The sequence below is a fragment of the Tasmannia lanceolata genome, unplaced genomic scaffold (genome assembly GCF_043159265.1).
Source record: "Tasmannia lanceolata isolate RefF3 unplaced genomic scaffold, GAP_Taslan_0.1 ptg000004l, whole genome shotgun sequence".
Classification (NCBI taxonomy): domain Eukaryota; kingdom Viridiplantae; phylum Streptophyta; class Magnoliopsida; order Canellales; family Winteraceae; genus Tasmannia; species Tasmannia lanceolata.
Window position 1 is genome coordinate 11418468 of NW_027518681.1, and position 22886 is coordinate 11441353.

The window sequence follows — 22886 nt, forward strand, 5'->3', positions numbered from 1 at the left end:
TTCATTTACACGGGCATTTGAACCAACAATCTTTTGATCGTGATTCCCAAATTATTTTTATTCGAGGCACATTTTTCCTAAGGCTCCGTTTCTTTGGATGTAAAATTTGTTTTATGTTTGGCATGTCGAGTGACTCATGCGTGGTATTTTAAACGTCTTCCTAGTTATACCGCGAATCTTTTAGGTAAACCCAATTAGAAAGCCTAGTATACTGCGATGTGTGATTTGGTTGAAATTATGAGTTTACAGATTCAGAATGAGAAACTGTCATCCCATCTAATCCGATTGGGATGCCCCTGGCTCTGACATGTCTCTTGGGAGAGGAAGAAGAAGAACATGAAGCTTACGGGTGTATTCAATACTTCCAAATAAACCTAAAACAAATTTTACATCCAAAGAAACCGATCCTAGAAGTAAAATTTGCTAACATAAAACAAAATTTACGTCCATTTTTATGTCGAAAGAAATGGAGCCTAATTGAAAAGGCGTTTGAAAACCTTTGATAGAAGGATTTTCTATCTTATAAAAGTAGAGTGTTGGATTTTTGCACCAACACGACCATGACAAATGATTTTGGCCTCACGTCTAAGTTATAATTTTCATCTTTTCGTCCACATGGAAATTTTTATTTTTTTCCTTTTCATCATAACCGGTTTCCATTTTGCTAGCACCTCTCTAAATTAGTTATATAATAATCTAATTATATGTAAGTAAAACTAAATGTTGCACAGCGTGGTGCTGACACGTGTCACCCCTCTATACATGCAATTCCAGCGTATAGCTCTATGCAGAATTAAAAAAAACAATCGAAATGGCACCCGTCTTATACACGCTACTTCAGCGTATATCTCCATTCCGACTCCCCTAAAATCTCTTACGCTATCAAAATTTCCTATAATCTCTTCCTCTCCCTAAAATCTCTCCATCTTTATTTCTTTCCACCGTATACAAGATTACAAAAAATAGAAACTTGTAACAAACGAAATCGGAATATGGAGTTGTTTATATTTTTTAGATACTCTTTCCTCTTATGTGAAAGGACTACAAAAGGACGTGTATAAACCTTCACAAATTAGTCCATTTTTTGCTTCCATAGTTTGAATGGTTAGAATGATCCTATGGATCTGATTTTTTGTGGACACCCTATCTATGTGAGGATCATTCAAATGAATGATCCTCACATAGATAGGGTGTCCACAAAAAATCAGATCCATAGGATCATCCCAACCCTACGATTTGTGGAGGTAAAATGGACGTGTATAAACCTTCACAAATTAGTTCATTTTTTGCCTCCATAGTTTGAATGGTTAGGATAATTCTATGGATCTGATTTTTTGTGGACACCCTATCTATGTGAGGATTATTCAAATGAATGGTTTGGATCACCCAAACAATGTGGGCCCCCACTATATTTTAAGCTAGTGTGTAGGTAACTTACTTACACAAGTGTGTAGGGCACTCCGTTGTTTATTAACAGCTATAAGCAACGATAACAGCTACCACCTACTAGCAACGGATTCGAAAAGTGTGTAACTAAAGATTAAGGGAGGGGTGCCATTATCAAAAGATATATAATGCGAATAACAATCCCATACTGCATATCTTTGTAATTCCAGTTAGATAGGCGCGAATTATCCTACGAGGGGTGCGAATTTATCATCGCATAATATTTTTTTCTACGAAGTCCTTTCTTTTCTTCACGCGTAGCACGAGAAAACCACGGGGAGAAAAGAACATCCAGACGCCATCTACCTGAAAATCTCAGAAACCCCCAATCTTTTTTTAGGGTTCGCTGAAAATCCCAAATTTCTAGGGTTTTCTCGATCTCCTCATCGAATCAGCCGATCTCAATGAGATTTCTCGCCTGATCGCATTTCTTCGTTCTGATTATTCGTTTCTGAGTAAGAATCGTTGGTATCTGCTAGACGAGGAGAGATTGGAACGAAGGAAAATTCCCTAGGGTTTTGAGATCATGAAGGCAATGGAGAGCTTGCAAGATCTAATCGAAGAAGCTAAGGTTCGAGCTCTGTGGTGGGCGCTATGTGTGTTCGGAATCTCATACTTTTTATCGTGTAAGTTCATTTGCTTTGATTGAACTGAAATCATCTTATTGTGTTATTTTGATTGTCTTTCTGATCTGACAAGTTGTCAAATCTTCTGAGAATTGTAAAATTAGGGCTCTTTTTCTTGTTGTTGTTGCCAATTGTTCTTGATTTTGTTGCCAATAGTATTTGGTGTGTTTGGAGTAGGCTTCATGTAAATCAGGTGCTGAGAAATTGTTGACTTTCAGTGTCATCAATTCATTTAGCTGTGGAAATTTACTATTTCTGTATAAAAGACGACTCTTTATTTTTCAAGTAATGGTGCAAAGTTTGCTCAATTTAGTTGGATTCTCTATGGGTTTTATAAGTGGTTTCATTCTGCCTTTCTCATATCCAAGCCTCAATTTTAATAATTTAGCTTATGTATTTGTCTGATTTCAGATGTGAATAACTTATTTTGTCCTGAAATTTCTCAATACAGATTGAAAAGACACCAATTAATGAGCTTAGAACTTACAGTCTATGTTTTTTTTTTTTTGAAATGGCTCAAGACATATTACTGAGGGGGAACACCGACACTAAGGATGTCGATTATAGGAAAGGAAACAAGAATGTACAATGGAAATGAAGAGGCAAGGCTCAAGGGGGAAGATAATAAAAAATTTCCAGACTCGCTCGGATCATCCCATCTCTGGCAAGACCCGCCTCACCATTGGCCGAGCGATAAACATGCTGAAAACGGATGAAATGCCCCTCCACACTGTCATGGATTTCATCAAACAACTCAGCAAATCTCCATGGGGGAAACCTGCTACCGGTCAACCTTCTAATGGTATTTAAGGAATCTCCCTCCACAATTAGTCCATCCAAGAGACTATTATAAGTAATACTGATACCCCGAAGAACCGGTCTTACCTCTGCCTATTAGAATCTTTGACCCCAATGGGACCTGAGAAAGCCCATCTCATCCCTCCCTCATCGTAAAGCAAACCACCCACTCTTGCTAGACCAGGATTATTGAGACTGGATCCATCAAAATTTAATTCTAGCCATCCGGGGTCAGGCAGAATCCATCTATGAGTAATGAGCTCCACCCTGTCTGATATAAAGCAAATCTCCTTTTAGCACCTGTTGAGATCAACGGGAGAATAAAATTAGACGTGGAAATTTGTATTGGTTTCAGACACGGACATGACGTGTTGGATGTGGTGAACTTGGACCATCGGCATGGTGCTATTTCTGTAGTCTTGTGATGAAGAGAGCATAGGACAGAGAAAAGCACATCTGATAAATAGAATACAATATGACTATTAAATACAAAACAAATGATTAAGTGGAGGGTTCTCTTCCATTAAAAAAAAAGTAGAGGGTTTTCATGATAGTTGTATCGGCTTATGTCCAAGACGTTAGCCTATGGAATCCTTTTGACATGGGGTAAATAGTTCATAATTTGTCTGAAACGAAGTACTATTAATGCTGTTGACTAGAGTTGCACTATTCGGAAGCAATCCTAAAATTTTCCTTTGTGGATATTGGAGAAAAGTTTAAAAAATCACGAGTTAAATTTCAAATTATCACTGGCTTCTGTGATTTTTTGTTTTCCTAACAGAAGTCATCCACTAGTAGTTCCTAGGCTGGGAAATAGAATGTTGGAAATAATGCAAGAAGGTAATGAGAAGAACTGGTATCATGACTCCAGCTTTACAATTCTAATTTTCTTCTATGGCTTGGTAGTATGGATACCTTGGATGGAAAATGTTACTTGGATAAAATGCTTTATTGCATCTTGTTAGTTGAATTTTGGTGCTCATGGACAATGCATGGCTTTTTTTTTGTATTTTTTTATAGTTTGAACTTTTGACTAGTATCTTCATCACAATGCACTATTTCTCGGGCTGAAACTGTTGGAAACTTGTTACATGAGATTCAGTACTGTTATAATTGTATCTGGATGATTCATCTTATGAATTGTGACCTTAATCGTGCTTGTTAGGCTTCCACACACATTGAGCAGAATGGTTAATATATGTCTATACTTTATTTCTTCTTGAACTTTAAGCACCTAAAATATTTGTGACAGAGTATATCTCCAAGGATTGTCATCAGAAGGTGTGAATGTTCTGATTTATTTGTCTTTCATTACGATCTATGGTGCATATTCTAATGTCTTTACCTAATTAATTCACTGTTCTAGTCCTTATCAGCCAAGTTCCTGTCATAAGTTTTGCATCACCAAATGCATTTTCATGTTTGTTGCAGACGCAAGTAAATCGATGTGGACAAATATCCCCATATCAATTCTTATACTTTGTGCATTACGCCTTCTATCTTATGAGGTGGAGTTTCGCTGGAGGGTCCGACCAGTTCGTCGACCAACATATCTATCTCATTTACAGAAAAAACAATTGTCTGTCGACGATCCTCGTCTTTCACCTCCACCAACCGCACCCAGATGGAAGAGGAAAATTGATTCACCACTTGTGGAGTCTGCCATAGATGATCTCATTAATAAGATATTGCGGGACTTCATCGTAGATTTGTGGTATTCAGAAATTACTCCTGACAAGGAGGCCCCTGAGCTCATACGGATATTGATCAATGACGCTCTTGGTGAGATATCAGGAAGGATTAAGGAGATCAACCTTGTCGAATTGTTAACAAGGTGCTTTTATATTACTTTTGTAAGTCATCAGCAAGCTTTCCTCAGTTGAGTGAATGGTTGGGTTCTTCTACTGTCAGAACTAAACAACTTCTCTTTCAGGGATATGGTTGACTTAATTGGGAACCACCTAGAACTTTACAGAAGGTGCCAGTCCTCTATTGGTGTGGATGTTATGGGAACTCTTTCTTTTGATGAAAGGGATGAAAGATTGAAGCGCCATCTGATAACTTCTAAGGAGCTTCATCCTGCTTTGATATCTTCCGAGAGTGAGTACAAGGTGTGGTTGAAGTATTCCTATTCATACTTTTTTTCTTTCACATTCCCACATATTTTTCATATTGTTGCATGTTTATTTCCTTTCATGTTGGTTTCAGGTTCTTCAACGGCTTATGGGAGGAGTGTTGGCTGTAGTTTTAAGACAAAGAGAGGCACAATGCCCCCTAGTTCGGTGCCTTGGCCGGGAGCTTTTAACTTGTCTAGTAATGCAACCTGTCATGAATTTTGCCAGTCCTGGGTAAGCTTTTTTAGGAGTCCACGAACCCATTATTCAATTTCTTAACATTATATCACTGTTCTATGCTATAATGCACTGAATCACATCTTTTAATGCAATCTTTACGTGGAATCCCTAAAAGCCTATTATAAGAGGCATTTCATGCTACCTGGCTATCTTTTGTATTGTATAGATTTTAGTAGCCACCATCAGTCGTGCGTTCATAAAGAAACACACACGCATTTTCTTCCTGTGCAGAGTTTGAATTTCTTGGGTAATTGATTAGAATTCGTGGCACACTTATGGAATACGAATATAAAAGAAAAGAAAAGAAAAGTACGACATGCAAATGATGCCAACTCTTTTTCCATATTTTTGGACACCCTTGGTTTCCATGTACTATCCTGTTATGTTATTAAAATTTTCAGCATCGACATGAAGTCATAACTCACTGACGGAGTTTGGTTCTTTTCTCATTGGCTCTTGAATCAAGGTAATTTTCAACTCTCTAAATCCTACAAGAGTAGTTTCATGGCTCCATAAGAGACTTCAATCAAAATGGTTCCTAATAGAGCCAATGTGAAGTATTTTCGGTGTAGAAAGATGGGACACATTTCATCCGAATGCCCTAATGCTGGACAACAACACCTAGCACTAGAAGAAACGAGAGAAAACATGGAAGAACAAGTCTATAAGGAAGAAATTGTTGAAGGCAATATAGGTGTTCCAAAAGATGAGGTAATGTTACTCTCTTGACCCTTTCTTGGTTAGTAGGAGACTTTTCTATACTCATAGGAGGAAGGACGCTGGTTAAAACATAACATGTTCTTTACCATGTGTTTTACTGGAGGACATAGAGCCAAGCCGGAAGCCTGGAAGAGGCGGTAAAAAGGCTCAACTTGAAGATGGAAGTACATCCTTTAGTTTGCTGATGACACCCCCATGTTCATTGAAGACGATAGGTCATCTGCTGCAAATCTTAAGAAAATAGTCAGATGGTTTGAAATTGCATCGGGTCTGAAGATCAATTCCTCTAAAAGTAGTTAGCTGGTATCAATGTTGAACAGGAGATGATATCAAGTTATGCACAGATCATTGGTTGTAGAGAAAAGAAATTGTTGATTAAATATCTCGACCTACCGTGGGGTACAGCATACCTAAAGCCTCACAGTGGGTTCCTGTTATAGAAAGAATCGAGAGAAAGTTGACTTCCTGGAAAAAGAAATTTCTTTCTTTCAGGGGTCGAATTACACTGAGTAAAGCCGTGTTAGCGAATATGCCTGTCTATTTTATGTCACTCTTCAAGATTCCGGCAAAAGTCGTGCAAAGGATAGAAAAGCTGCAAAGAGATTTCTTGTGGGCGAGGGACGGGAAGAACAAAAAATTAAAACATCTAATTCGGTGGAAGAAAGTGTCCAGATTGAAGAAATGAGGAGATTTGGGTATTGGCAAAATTAGATTAAGGAATAAATCTCTATTGGCCAAGTGGCTATGGCGTTGGGGTGAAGAGAAGAAAGCATTGTGGCACCGAATCATTGGAGATAAGTATGGAAACGAATGGGGAGATTGGTGTGTAAGAAATCTGGGGACAGGGAAAGGATCGGGTGCTTGGCAATCGATTTGTTCAGTGCACGATTGTTTCACCCCCCTTCGTCAGATTTTGTGTTGGTGTAGGCGATACGGTCAGATTCTGGAGTGATCTATAGGTGGGGGATATTCCGCTTAATCTCAAATTCTCCAGCTTGTGTACACTGGCAATCGATGGCAATGATAGGATATATGATTATCTAATATGCCACAGTGAAGAATGAAGGGGTTTTTATGACATCCGTGTGCAGAGAAACCTGAAAGATGAAGAAATTGTAAGCTTCGAGGAACTGTTACAAAGCCTGAATTCCGTTTAATGTTCTCCTTTCATTTCGTGTGATAGAGTGTGGGATCCCAATCCCGAAGGATGTTTCACTGTGAGATCTTTCTTCTCCGTCCTACTCGACGGAAATCGTAAGTCAAAGCGTTGCGCCATCATTTGGAAGTCGCAGGCACCCCCCTAGGGGGGTGGCTTTCACTTGGACTGCAATTCACTTAGTCTCTCGACAGTGCTTGGCTTCATTTTTTATATGAAACAAGTACAAAGATACTGCATGATGTGTTATACGACCCATCTATTCACGTTATATTTTGCTTTGATAGGAGTGCTATACACGATGTTAGAAAGAATGCCCACACTTTTTACATGAATGGTAAGAAATTTATCTTGGTGACTTCTAAGGGTGATTCAAATTCTGAAAAGGAAAAGAATACAGTGTCTTTCTAGGCGCAAGCTTGAGAATGAGTTAACCATTAAAAAAAAAAAAAAAAAAAAAAAGGTTGAGAATGAGTTAAAGGATGGCAGTGTGGTTTTTGCACTCGTTTCAAAAGGGGAAACTTCAGACCAAGCTGTGTTAGGTCTCTCCATGCATGTAAAATCCGTATTAGAAGACTATGATGATCTTTTCCCTGATGAATTACCTTGCACTCTACCATCGGTGCACAATGTGTAAGATCACATCAACCTTATGCCATACGCTACTCTACCAAATCGCACACATTACAAGATGTCGCCTAAGGCAAGTAGATCTGCTTTTAGAAAGGGGACATGTCAGAGAGAGTATCAGTCCGTTTGCGGTTCAGGACCTCCTAGTTCCAAAAAAAGATGGGGCATGGTGTATCTGCAACGGCATAGTTAACAATATTATTGCGTTCAAATATTGTTTTCCTATTCCCTGGCTGGATGGTATGTTGGATCAACTTAGCAGAACCTCCCCTAAGATTGATCTCAAGAGCGGATATCGCCAAATTTATATTCGGCTTGTGGGAGAATGGAAGGAAATTTTCGAGACAAGAAAAGGTTGTATGAGTGGATGGTTATGCCTCTTGGACTATCCAATGCGCCTAGTACAATTATGAAGGTGATGAATGATGTGTAAACTCTTCATCAGAAGATTTGTGGTGGTGTACTTCGTTGACATATTTATAGTTTGAATATGGATATACATCTTCAACATATGCGAGAAGTTTTGGAGAATTGCGAAATGATTAGTTTCCAATCTTAAAAAGAGCATCTCAGTGGCTTTTAAGGCTATCTTTTTGGGATATGAAGTATCTAGTGAAGGAATCAAGCCGTATGAAGCAAAATTGCAAGCTATAAAAAAGTGGACAACACCATAGACTTCCTAGTTTTTATAGAAAATTTGTCATAGAGTTGAACTGATATCACTGATTTGTTAAAATTGGGAGCTTTTGAATGGACTAGGCGATTTACTAAAACTCCTATTATATTCAAACTACTATCTCTCCATTGAAATAAGGGATTTGCTAGCGACCAGAAGGCATTTCGTAGATGGGCTGTTGCTTGTGAGAGCAGCCACCGCAGATGAATTAAATGAACAAAGACAAAATCTGCTGAAAAGTGAGCTTGTGTGGTTGCTCTCACATGCAACATCCCATCCGCGAAATGCCTTTTGCGATGGTCGCTAGCAAATCCCTTGAAATAAAACTCCTATTACATGGACTCTCCCTACTGCAAGTAAATTAGGACTTTTCAAACCCAATAGGAGTCATAACTCATCATGGAAACTAACCCACTTCAAGTCCCACAAATATAAATATATAATGACTCCCTTATGTTGTAGGGCGGGCCCTTGTGATCGCTTAACATTTAAGTGATCAACTCCTATCACTTAAGATTTTCGTAATAAATATGTGGGTCCAATTTTGAATGCTTACAACTTAAAAATACCATATGATATTGGTGGAAAAAGACCGTAGTACCTCTTCTATGACTTAAGGGGCTTAAACCCTAAACCCTAATTTAAAATTGTTACCGACACACCCTTGGCCAGCGACCTGCTTTTGTTCTTGAGATTATTTCCTATGGATAGGTGATTCTTTGGGACCTAGTGTGTTTTTTTGAATGGTGGGCCCTACTGCGTTATCATTTTTCTATATTTTCAGATTTTAATCAGACATCATAGACTCTTGCTGCCCGTATCTCTATATTTGCTATCTTTTGATGTGAATTATTGTCGCAAAGTATGTTTGGAAAGCTAGCCTCATGTGATATAAAGAGATCGAGTAAAGACAAAAGGGTTTGGATCCGGTGTTCATCGGGATCGTTCAGCGTCAAATCCTTCTACAATCTACTTGCATCCAATCTTTCAATCTTGCCGGTGGCTGAAGTATGGAAGATTCTAGCACCTTAAAGAGTTTGTGCCTTTGCACGGATGACCGATGACAGCTCTAGATAAAATTCTCACTGTAGACCATCTTCGTCATCGGCACATGTGGATCATAGACCACTGTTCTCTTTGCATTGATGCAGGAGAAACGATGGACCATTCAAAAAAAATAAAAAAATAAAAGAATACTGTGGACCATATGTTCCTCCACTGTAAAATGGCGAGGCATGTTTGGAGCAAAGTCCTTTGCAGATTTGGAATATCATGGGTCTTCCCATCCAAGCTATCTGAGCTAGTAGAAGGATGGGCTAATGCCCCATGGCGGAGTAAAGGGAGGACTTAATGGAATATTATCTTTCTCGCGGTAATTTGGGTCCTATGGAAGGAGAGGAATGCGTGGGTGTTTAGAGGGTTGGTGAAATTCCTGCATTTTCTTTACATAAAGGTCATTGCTCTCTCAATTGCACGGGCAAGAGCTTTGCCTACTTTCCAATTCTCACGAACTATGGGAAGGTTGGCTATTGGTTTGTAATAGTTGGGAGGGAAGGCCTGTGATGTCTCAGGCATGGGAGCCTACTAGGAGTGGATTCTTAAAGTTGAACTTTGATGGTTCAAGTTTGGGCAGTCCCGGACCGGAGGGGATTGACAGAATTCTTAGAGATGAGGAAGGGAACACCCTATGGGCTTTTTCGGGCCCTATTGGGGTAGCCGATTCAAATGAGTCACAGATGAGAGTGGTGCGCCCATGGTTTGAAATTTCAGTTTCGGCATAAATTTCGGATCTAGCCAAAACAGAAATTTCAGCTGAAATCCTGAAATTTCAGCCGAAATTCGGTAAAGACACTCGAAATGTCGTTTTTTTTGGGCCGGGAAAGGAATAAAACATTAATATTTTTTTTTCCAAATTTCGCCAAAATTGACGAAATTTCAGAAATTTCGACCGAAATTTGGTACGTTTCGCCAATTTCGGTTTCGGAACGTTTCAGTTTCGGTCTTGACCGAAATCGGACGAAATTTAAAACCATGCACCAAGGATTATTGATATTGGAGCAAGGTCGTCTAAACAATGTTATAGTAGCCTTAAATATGATTTGGAGGGTTCATCATCTCCTCCTTGCGGTTTGCTCGGTGGATGGATGAAATATGTGGTGAGTCACTCAATTTCATATCATCATGTCAGGAGGTCGGCAAACTCTAAGGCCGATAGGCTAGCTAGGGATGGGTGCTCTAGGCCGGAGTTCGAAGCGTTCGACTTCCTTCCTCCTTGAGTGTATCTATTTGTGGTTGTTCTTTCTTGTTTTGCTTAGATCATCTCGATCGCCCGGGGTTCCCCTTGTTCTTATATTTTCATTAATATAATTCTTTGCCTTTAAAAAAAAAGAATTCTCTTAAAGCTAATTTACAAGTGAAAACCCTAGTAAGATTTGATCAACTTTTGAATGGGGCAAATTGCTCGACTGATTGTCTTTATATAATCGCCTTGCAATCTTCATTAAAAAATATATAAATGCCTTGTAATGAAATTTGCTATTTTTGATAAAAAAGTGCTCGACTTAAATTCTTAATGCATACATAAAAGTAAAACTATACCTGTGTGTAACACATATAAAAACCACAAAATAATTTGACATTTATTCTATTACATAAAGAATCTCCTTAAGTGTATAAATCACCAATATTTTTGTTGAGGCTGAACTGTAGATTCAGGAAGCACATTTACTTGTAAATTTCAAATTTCTTAATTGCACTCACTCAATTGAGACCATTTGTTTTTAAGTGAGTTAATGGAATATCTTACCCTTTGCAGGTATATCAATGAATTAATTGAATATCTTTTCCTCACTGCCAAAAATGATAGTAGAGAGCGTAGCCATGGTAGTTCAATTGATGTGACCAGTCACTGGAATGATCATTCCGTTGATGTAGGAATTACTCAGAGTGGTGAATCTCACTTGAAAAAAACCGCCGCCTTTTCAAATCACAAAAATGACTTGGCATCAGCGAAGATCAATAATCATGGAGAAACATTCTTGAAAGCTTCGGAACATGGTCGTGCACAGACACTTCAGGCAGATCCTGTGCGTGACTTGCAGTCCCGACCAGCAGATTGGGCGAGAGTGTTGGAGGCAGCAACACAGAGAAGAACTCAAGTTCTTGCTCCTGAAAATCTTGAAAACCTGTGGACAAAAGGTAGAAATTATAAACGGAAAATTGGCGACCAAGTTAAAGCGGGAACTTCATCAGGACCTGTAAAGAAGATTTCAGGCACCATCAATAGTAGTGGGCATGTGGGAAACACTGGTAAGGAAATGTTAACCACTACGACGGGAACAGAAGGAATGGTGAGGGGGTATGGGTTGAATTCAAATACTCCAGTTAGCCGAGTGGTAGATATGGAGACACGGTTATCTCAAGACCTGAACAAGGGACAGTATTCTGAGGCATGCCATCTTGCTGACGAATGGGAGGAGGATACGAATCAAGATGCTGAAGGCAACAAAATTAAGCTTAAGCGATCCAGTAGCACTTCTGCATTGAAAAGTCGAAAAGAGATTGAAAAAACATTTACAGGTGAAGCTGGAGAGGTTATGACTCCCAAAGAGTTCTATAACACAAATTGGGACAAACACAAGGTGTCAAGTGGCGGGAACACCCCTGAAATGCTATTACGTACTGAAGCATCATTGCAGGCCCCCAAGCTCAAGTGCCGGGTGAGCATTTTTTGCAGGAAAATGTGTCACTTATGAAATTCTCAAAATAATAATCATAATTACAGATTAAACCAGTTGAAGTGTTGCCTTGCTGCCACTTCTCCATTCTTTTGTCATGTCTTCTCTTTTTGCACATTGCTTCTTTTTTTCGCCCCATTTTTGGACCATGCTTTTATGATTTTTTTTTCGGAATTAGTGCTCTCCAAATATTATTAGACAAAACAATATTACTTACTCTTTTTAAGTGCCTATGCAGTAGAATATGATAAATGTTCATTGTGCTTGAGCACACTTAGGGCACCCACTGTAGAATTTTGTTAGTGAAGTATGCGTCATTGATGTATGATGTGACATATGGTTCTTGTTGGATTAAATCTTTCCTTAGAACTTTTCGATTACTTACTCCTGTGATAGTTGTTTTTTCCATCTTTATATTATTTTCCATCTTATTTTGTTATTTTCTTCTTTGCTGACCTCCTCAGTCGGCTCTGTATTATCTTTCTATATTTATGAAGATTCATTACCCTTCAAAATAAAAAGAATTCCTTGAAGTACTTTGTGGGATCCAGTTTATCTTGTTTTTGTGGCTATAGATAACATTTGACTGTCCTGTTGTCCCATGTTTCATTAAAATGCCTTTTCTTTCTGCGACTAGTCTGTGGATATCATCATTCCTTTGATGATCATTTGCATAGTCTTCAAATGTACTGCTAAGAGAAAGTGTGACACACACTCATAAGTTGAAACAGTAATTTGACTGTAGAAATCATTATATGCACAAATATTTTTTTGTATAAATCTACATCTGTCCTTTTCTGTTCTGTTGCTCTATGCCACACAATTACATTTATGTAACAACAACGTCTAGTGCCTTCATGCCCCGTGTATGGTATCAATTAATTAATTGGCTTCATAAGTCTCTAAATAAGCATATGTAATGCGGGTGCTTAATAGGGAAGAAGAAGAAAATTAGAACTCAAGAACACAACAAGAGAAGAAGAACCAAAATGGGAGCAATGCTCAACCCAATTGATATTCCATCAATTACATAAGTTTATCAAATTCCAAAATCCCTTCTAAAGATGGCTTCTAACCCTTTAAATAAAAGACAAACAAAAAAAATTCAACCAACTTCCTCCACAAGCTAACTTAATGACTAACATAACATTAATTGCATTGGAACTCACTAACTTTGACTGGTTTGGGAACCCACAGACACAGTCCACTAAAACTGCCATAACTTTCTAACCACCTGTCCAATTTTCGAGCACAAATACTTGTTGGAAACAACTCAAAAACACCTACAACTTTGTAGTTTACCACTTTCCATGATTCCGCCATTTAGGAGTCCAAAAAATTGATTAAAAAAGGGGCAGCAACATTATTGCGGGAATGCACCTTGGATCTCCACCAAAACCACCTAGGCATGACATGGCTGCCATGTTGGCACTGCACAATTTGGATAGCCATTCAAGGATTAAAATGACGTCAATAAGAATTCCAAGGCACAACAACCTCTAAGCTCTAATTTGCCAAACCTGAAACTTCCATTAGAACTTAGACCAAATTTCTTAAAATTTCTACAAAATTGTGAAATTACATCGCTGCTATTTGACTAAAGTTGCTTTTGAAGACTCTTTTGATGAGAAGGGGTTGGTTGACTTAAGATTATGATTGATCTTTAAGAACCACTACTTTTAGGAAATTTTAGGTCTAGCTATTTTTTCATGAGACCGTCAACAAAGGAGGTATGTTGCAAAATGGCATGTCAACCTCTTTAAGATCTGTGTTTGTACTATGTTTTATCTTTCTCTCTCATTCCTAGAAGCACCAGTGATCTGGATGACCTTATAGCCAAATTCGGAGCATCTAGCGACTCATTGTATATGGGGCGATCTTTACCCCCAGAAGTGCACTTGTAATCCCTTTATCTTAATAAATTTGGTACCTAAATAAAAAGAAGAAGAGTGTGTCCCTATTAGTGTCGTCTACAATTTGATTTATGTACTGTAAATCAAATGTAGAAGCACTTCACCTTGGGGAGATTCCCTATCTTGGAATCAGAAGGCATTTCAGTGACTGTCATTGCCACTACTTTCAATTGGATTTTCCTTTTTTTTACTGGCTTTTGGTAAACTAAATTTCAAATCTAGTGGAAAAACTTGAAAAGTACAAATAAATCGCCAACACCAAGTGGAAAAAAAGTTTAGGTAAGTTACCTAACTGACATATTTTCAATACACCATGCCATCGTCACAGTCTTATAGCACGCCAATGGGGTTTTCCCACTTTGCCCTGCCCCTTGCAGGGCGTGCCATCCCTGGCCAAAGAGTTGACTTCAAAACTCTGTGGTGCCTCATCATTATGAGAATTTTGTTTTAAAAAATATTTGAAATAAAATCCATCTACCTGAATTTTATTGGTGTCTTCAAGGGAGCAGATATTCCTGCCTAGCCTGCAATTAACAATCTTCATCATGAATGGATCTTTTCTATATTTTATTGATTCTTATCCCAGAGTATGCATTTCTTCGTTCAACATCTCAATTCTAACTCTTTTAGTTTAAGTCTTTATTTTGCTACTTCCAGAAGCTGGCTACATTTTGAGGATGCCACTTGGTGGCATTGTGTTCATTCTTTTTTGTGAATTCATGGTAGCTGTAATGTAACCAGTGGTGAGATGTGGTTTGAAGAGGGGGTTGAATTTTAAGGGTGGAGCAGCCTCGCTACAAAAGATTTACTATGTTGTTGATGTGTCTTTTGAGCACCATATCATGGATATTGATGGGCGTGGGAGACTGGGATGCCAACTTAATAGCTTAATCAAGTGGTAGGCTCCACTATGTGTAGTAGCGCTATGCTTATTCCCGATAATTTTAGTCAGATCCTATACTTTAGAGTTGACGATGGATGGACTTTGTTTTGGCTAGATATGTGCTTGGGGAATCTCCTTGTGTTTCCTGATATGCTACTATTGTCATGCGGGCATTGGAATATAATTCATGGACAATCTAGATATTTATGAATACCGTATTTTGTTGGGACTTAATGTAGACGATGAATGCCTAAAATTTTGTCTCTTCAAGAAGAGCTGGAGCAGCCAATGTTACCTATGCAAGTTGGACTTCATCTTCAAGAATTAAGTTGGACCTTCTCAGTTATCTGTTACTTTAGTCTACCTGTTGCTAATATATGTGTGCAGAACCTCGATGTCATTCACATGGCTGGTCATGAGAGACAAGATTCTCTTTAATGATCAATAGGATAAAGATATTCTTGTTCTTTAAACCAACGTTTAAAAACTTTGGCTCGAAGGAGATCTCAACATAGGTAAAAAAGGACTTGACTCGAGCAAGTCAATGATTGACCTGATCACTTTTTCAATAACTCAGTTGAGTTAAAGGAGTTTTTAATTGACATGGCGAGGAAAAACTCGGATATGATGGAAATCGGCCAAGGTAAAAAGGAATCGACTCAGGCTACTTGATGATTGGCTTGGGGAAACAATGCTTTAAATAATTGAATTCATGAGACCAATCCTCATCTATCGATTCACCCATGGGCATGACCTGTTCAACTTTTTTTTTTCCCGTTTATTTTGTGTTTTTACAATTGGAACTTCGGCAACTCTCTTTCTAACTTGAACTTGTGGAGGTGTTCAGTTTGGAATGAGAGAGGTGAGTTCCTACGGTACCTTTAAAAAATGAGACGAATGCCTACGACAAATAGTATTCGCTTAGTTCTTTGTAGTATCTCGAGAGATTTAAACTCTAGAGCCTCCTCTTGGGCTTTTGTGGCTTGAGGGGTTGTTCTTAAGGTGATGTAACGAGTCATCTTGAAACTGTGCTTCAGTGGGCTCTTGTTATCCTAGTTGTGAATAAGTTATGTAGGTTATATAGGAAATGAGAACTATACCATGTCAGTTAGACCCAGAGATGTTTGGATGGTTGAAACTTGGCCTTTTATGGAAATGAAGATAACCCTGGGATAACCTCCCAAATCCTAGGAGGATGACCATATATAGCTTTCATGAAGACTATGGGTCATGGACCGCAGTAAATAAGGGGATATTTGAGGATCTTGACAATCACTATTGATATCAAAGTTCTGTTGCTAGTTGGGTGTGATGCGATAAAGTGTTTTGGTGTTTGTTGGTTGGAGGCATTATTCTTAATTCGATAACCATATGTTTTTCAGTAATCTCAATTCTCAAGTTAGAGCCATGGTTTGAAATTTCGGTTTCGGCATAAATTTCGGACCTAGCCGAAACCAAAATTTCAGCCCCAATCCCGAAATTTCAGCCGAAATTTGGTAAAGACGCAAGAAATGTTGATTTTTTGGGCCGAAATTTCGGCTGAAAATTGGGAAAGGAATATAAAATTAATATTTTTTTTTTCAAAATTTGCCGAAATTGTTGAAATTTCTCAAATTTGGTACGTTTCGCCCTTTTTGTTCCGGTCTTGACCGAAATCCAAAATACCGAAATCTGAAATGTCGGATTTCAGACGAAATTTAAGACCATGGTTAGCGCTTCTACGGAAGTTCTAGTGGTAATTCAGGTCCAACCGACATTGGAGGTGTGGTATGGAAATTTGATGCGAGTTGCAAAAGTCTTTTCCAGTTGATGCAGAAAATACATCTTACTGGAGAAAACAGATAAACGAGGGCCCAACTTTGCCATTCCGAAAAAAAAGGGTTCCCAACTTGTCTGAACTGGTGACATCATGCTGACATTAACACATGTTTCTGACATCAGTAGAAGGCACACACATGGTCAAAGCTGAGTGAAAACCACCCACCCGTGCCTCTTTCAAGGGAAGAACTTTGTGGGCATTTTTTAGAACTTTCTACGTTTGTTAGGATGGCTTTAGAGATTTCCTATTTTGAATGAAAATCTTGATTTTTTGCTTTAGAATTCTTAGGAAAGCATGTTGGTAATAGATTTTGAGGATATTTAGCAGTTTTCTTTTTTTATTGAATAATAGGTTAGGGTTGATTTTCTGTACGAATAAGGCTATGAGAAGCTCTAGGAGACCTTTTTGGGAGCATCTTATTGTTCATAAGATATTTCTTTTTTTAGCTATATCAACTTCTATTAAGTTTTGGGAGATGATATTTTCACTCCCCCTCCAGTATGCATGCGCCCCCCTTATAACGTGATTTGACGTGAACAGTGAGCAACTTTAACGCTTTTTGACGTCAAATCACGTTATAAGGGGCGCGCATGCTTTTGCAAGCCGGGGGGGGGGGGGGGGGGAGATATCATCGCCCTAAGTTTTTCTTCTTTAGATTGTGGGTACTACCCTTAGAAGCAGGAACCTTCTCTTGGGGTGCCGCTCTCACCTCGGAACCTCGATTCGGCGCTCCTTAGGAAGGAACTTCCAGGGAGCGCGACCCCAGAGAAACGGGAACCGCTCTATGACGCTCCCAGCCTTCTTCTATTAGTCTATAAGTCCCACCATCACCAACTTCCTTACATCAAACTCCTCCAACTCTTCAAAGTACTTCATTAGAGCAAGCACAAAGGCTTGTACATCTTCAGAAGGCACGAGTGCACACAAATGAAGATGGTGAGAAATTAGCTTTTAGATGTACTTAAATTTGAAAGATACATATGAAAATGGTTAGAAACTATTATTTTTTGATGTACTTAAATTTTGAAAGATATATAAAGAAAATATTACATGCACGCTCCCATGGCGCTCCCAAACTTAGACTCTTCTAGACCCCGAGCTTCCCTGCCCCCGCTCCGTGTTTCTTAGGTACTACCACTTGTTTTCTTCTTCTTTGTGCAAAGGGCTTGAAGATATCTATGAAGTTTGTTTCATAGGATCTGAAACTTTGTTGCTGGTTTTTTTTATGATCATAACCTGCATTGACTTATATTGGTGACTCAGTTCTTTCACTTCTGAGTTTTGATGGTGTTTTGAACGTTCCCTATGGGAAATAGTGGTCTTCCACTACTTGCTTGTTTTGAGCCTTTACACTAGACTTCCAATTTACAGATTTGTCACCCCTTGCAATCTTTTGCCTCCCAGGCAATAGTTTTGTCTTCTGTGTGTTCTAAAAGTTTAATGATCCATGGCTTATTGTGCAAACCCTGGTTTTGGAGGAATTTCTTCAGATCTATGCTTATAACTATAAATCAAGCACTGATGCTGTTGATTTGTAATCTATTGAAGACCTAAATTATTTATTTCTGATATTTAGATAGACTTTTATGGACAGATCCTGATCTGTAACAAAATCAAAATCCAGAAATTTTAAGGAAAATAATTAATTATCCTGTGATTTTTTCTATATTTGTATTTCAATTGTTAATTATCCTGTGATTAATTGTATGTTTCTGGGTGTAATTTAATCACCCACCCTTATTTCTATCACGAATCCTATATCAGGGCTCCATTGAAGTGGAAATTTTTTCTATTCTAACCCGGTCTTTGCTTATTAAGAAAGCATTTTTGGGCATGTTTTGGATTGAGGGGTACCACTCTAGCATGCATAGGTTCTTCATACAGCAATTCTGTTGTGGAGATCGTTGACATCTGTTGAGATCATTTGCTCATTCTTAATTACATCAGTGGAATGTAACAGCATGGACGGCTGCGGGCATATTTTTTTGATGGCTAAGCTGGGGTTAGGCAGACGCCTACCAGATATATTAAAATGAGAAAAGACAGATACAGCGAGAATAAGGAAACAACAACCCCAAACACATAGAGGGGGAAAAGCCGAAAAGCAAGCCCGGGGGGGGGGCGCTGGCGAAATAAGCAAAGACACCAAAAGGAAACAAAAAACATATAAAAACAGCAGCACAATAGCCACCAGATAGGCACCTGATCAAAACAACTCCAAACCAGAGGGAGAAACAGATGAGAGGCCATGATCCAGCCATCAAAGACTTCTCCCAAATGAAATCTTAGAGAAGGAGCGTATTCTATAGGTTGGAGGGGAGAGGAAAGCAAGTGGAGAGGTCTCTGAAATAAATTCTCTAAAACAGATCGTTGACTGCTGCGGACATGCTATCCCATGAAGGTGTTGAGAGGGAGCATTGCTTGTGGGAGATGGGTTGTCTCTGAAATAAATTCTCTATATTTTTTTCTTCTGTTTTAGCTCTTTACTTATAGCTTGTAGTGTTCTTTTTATTTTTTGAAGAAGGCTTGTCCTGTTGTTGTTCTCGTTGTTTTTTTGATATATTCTCTGTTATCGCTAAAATAAAAATGATGGCCCTGAGATTGTGGGCTTTGAAGTTGTCTTTCCCAATGAAAGGAGGCAATGTCATTTTCACCTTCGCTGGACTGGATGACTACACTTTTTGCAGCCGATGCTGAAATATTAGCTCTTGAAAGGGGATTTACTTGCATAAATGCCTTATGTGACACTTTGGATCAACTGGGGTTACTGAAATTTAGTCACCCAAACTCTTTTAGTACTAAAAGATGTCAGCGACTGTCAGTTTTGTTTGAATTAGTTTTAGTGTTGTCAGGGCTATTTTCTTGTTCTACTATTATTAACTCGGAATTGATGTCCAGCTTTGGCTTTATTGAAAGCTTTTTAGGTGAATTGGTGTCCTGTGTCCTACAATGCTTCTATCTGTGCCTGAAGTCCTCTGAAATCCATGTCTTAAATCTGCTCTTTCACATGTTGTGTTTTAATCTGCACTTTAAAGCTTCTACCATTTTCTTCAGTTTGGTCTTACTTGTTATTCATACTTTTGAGTAATTAAATGGAAATTCTTGTTTTGCAGGATTGAGGTTAATATAGTTTCATCAGTGTCTTTTCTGTCATATTTCTATCTGATTATGAGACCTTATTTTGTTTGTTTTGAACCTTTACCAATCATCACTTCATATGTGGTGGCTATAATGTTACTGCAGGTTGTGGGAGCATATTTTGAAAACATCGGGTCAAAATCTTTTGCAGTTTATTCAGTTGCCGTGACAGATGCAGGCAACACAACTTGGTTTGTGAAAAGAAGGTACAGGCTTAACCTATGCAAAATTTTCTTATTTAAATGCTATTCACATTCATTTTAAGGTTAGGAAAATGTATGTTCTTAAATGTATGTTCTGCATCTTATCTTTGTCCAGTTGCAAGCAGTGGTCCCATTACAGAAGGATCAATTTTTTCTTCTATCATATCCCTAGGAGCTTTGTTTTGAAAATCTTAAAATTTACGATTCAAATCTTACAATTCAAATAAAATATTATTGATTTTGATTTAAATAGCAGGATTGAATCTAAATTTGAATGTATATTACGATTTTTGATTGAATCGACGATTCGATCATAAGTCGTACGATTCATGCGATTTACCCAAATTAAGTTTTGTATAAAAGAAAATAGTGCTTTCTTTCGAAGGATTCCCCTTCCCTCTTCTGTTAGACGAAGCCTTCGAAAACCCTCATATGAAAAGGATGAGGGAAGAGGAGGAGGAGAAGTTCAAATGAATCGAACCAGTTTGATTTAGCAGGAAAGAGAAGAAGAACAAAGAAGAGGTGTAGGACCAGTTAGAATTAGTTCTACTTGAAGCAGTTGAACCATTTCAAACCTGTTGAACAAATTCTGCAACCATTTTGAACCATTAGAAAAATAAGAAAAAGAATACAATGATGAAGACAAAGAAAAAAGAGAACTTACTTGCTGACCATTGTCGCCTTCCACCTGAATAAGTCACCTTTCGGCGGAAGCAACTCACCGCATGAAACAGGTAAGTTCTTTGTTTTTCCACGTTCTTTAGTTAAGATTAGAAGTAAGTGGGGACTACAAGTCAGCATATGCACTTTATCCTTGTTCGGCAAAGCTTTCATTTCTCAATCTTTCCGAGTGGACGAGACAGATAGAAATAGCCGCCGAAACGACTCATCTCTTCGAGAAAACCATGCCTTTTACCACTCAAATGGCGTGACTTGGAGAAACGGGTGTCGTGGATTAGGATTGCAAAACACACTCAAATGGCGTGGCTTGAGGGCATTGCTTACGTCGAGGAAGTATATGACATTAATGGACGGAACAACATTGACTTACTGGTTTTTGGTCAATAATATTTTTCATTAAATGTTTGAGAATTTGAGAATTGATATGAAATTATGCCTTTTATTATTTTCAAGATTGTTATCCTATATGTATGGGTTTGAATTGGAAATGAATGATTCGTATGTGCCAATTGTTAGCTAACAATTCTTATTATGATATTGAATACTTGGTAGTTTCTATTTAAGCTAATAGATTTGGATGAAAAATAAATAATTAGTTATTTTAGTATTGTCTCTGATTTGATATATATATATATATATATATATATATATATATATATATATATATATATAGAGAGAGAGAGAGAGAGAGAGAGAGAGAGAGAGAGAGAGAGAGAGAGAGAGAGAGAGAGAGAGAGAAACTGATTGTGAGCTTGAAGCTCATATAGCTTATATGAGCTTGAGGGCCCAAACACATGGGTCCCACATTTTTTGTGGTGATCCAAACCATACATTTGCAAGGCCCCATCATAGATAGGGTGGGTACCAAAAATCAACTCCATTGGATCATCCTAACCCCTCCAAAAGCGGAGGGCAAAAATGGGCAGATTTTTGGCAAACGGTGTTTGTCCATTTTGCCCTCCACTTTTGGATGGGTTAGGATGATCCTATGGAGCTGCTTTTTTGTACACATCCTATCTATGTAAGGGCCTTTCAAATGAATGCTTTGGATCATCCTAACAATGTGGGCCCACATGTGTTTGGGCCCTCAAGCTCATATACGCTATATGAGCTTCAAGCTCACAATCATTTTCCTCATATATATATATATATATATATATATATATATATATATATATATATATAGGAAACGGTTCGTGAGCTAGAGCTCATATAAGCTTAGATGAGCTAGAGTGCCACAAACACATGGGTCCCACATTTTTGTGGTGATCCAAACCATTCATTTGTAAGGCCCCATCATAGATAGGGTGTGTACCAAAAATCAGGTCCATTGGATCATCCTAACCCCTCCAAAAGTGGAGGTTTAAAATGGATGGTTAGAAAATGGGTTTCTTTAGATCCAATGGTTAGGGTTATAGTATGGAGGTGGTTTTTTAGGAACATCCTATCTATGTGAGGTCCTATAAAATGAATGGGTTGGATGAGTCAAACGACTATGGGAGAAGTGGTTTTTGAACTCTAGCTCACGGTGAGCTCAAGCTCACGAACCACGCCCCCTATGTATATATATATATATATATATATATATATATATAGAGAGAGAGAGAGAGAGAGAGAGAGAGAGAGAGAGAGAGAGAGAGAGAGAGAGCATTTCCTACACACTAGTGTAGGTAAGTTACCTACACACTAGCTTAAAATACAGTGGGGGCCCACATTGTTTGGGTGATCCAAACAATTCATTTGAATGGTCCTCACATAGATAGGGTGTCCACAGAAAATCAGATCCATAGGATCATCCCAACCCTACGATTTGTGGAGGTAAAATGGACGTGTATAAACCTTCACAAATTAGTCTATTTTTTGCCTCCATAGTTTGAATGGTTAGGATGATCCTATGGATCTGATTTTTTGTGGACACCCTATCTATGTGAGGACCATTAAAATGAATTGTTTGGATCACCCAAACAATGTGGTCCCCCACTGTATTTTAAGCTAGTGTGTAGGTAACTTACCTACACAAGTGTGTAGGAAATGTTCTCTCATATATATATATATATATATATATATATATATATATATATAGAGAGAGAGAGAGAGAGAGAGAGA

General features: G+C 38.3%; 1 protein-coding gene across 2 annotated transcripts in view; it reads left to right on the plus strand.

The window, feature by feature from the left end:
* Positions 1–1701: 1701 nt before the first annotated feature.
* The window catches only part of LOC143875479 (phox domain-containing protein), a 54716-nt gene continuing 33531 nt past the window's right edge, over positions 1702–22886 (plus strand). The window contains exons 1-6 of one of the 2 annotated variants that reach the window (XM_077377041.1): positions 1702–2072; positions 4302–4704; positions 4804–4981; positions 5079–5218; positions 11222–12125; positions 20002–20102. In XM_077377041.1, coding sequence (XP_077233156.1) covers positions 1973–2072; positions 4302–4704; positions 4804–4981; positions 5079–5218; positions 11222–12125; positions 20002–20102 — 1826 coding nt within the window. In that variant the 5' untranslated portion in view covers positions 1702–1972. Of the gene's footprint in view, positions 2073–4301; positions 4724–4803; positions 4982–5078; positions 5219–11221; positions 12126–20001; positions 20103–22886 lie in introns of those variants that run through there. The other variant, XM_077377042.1, reaches the window with a different exon arrangement.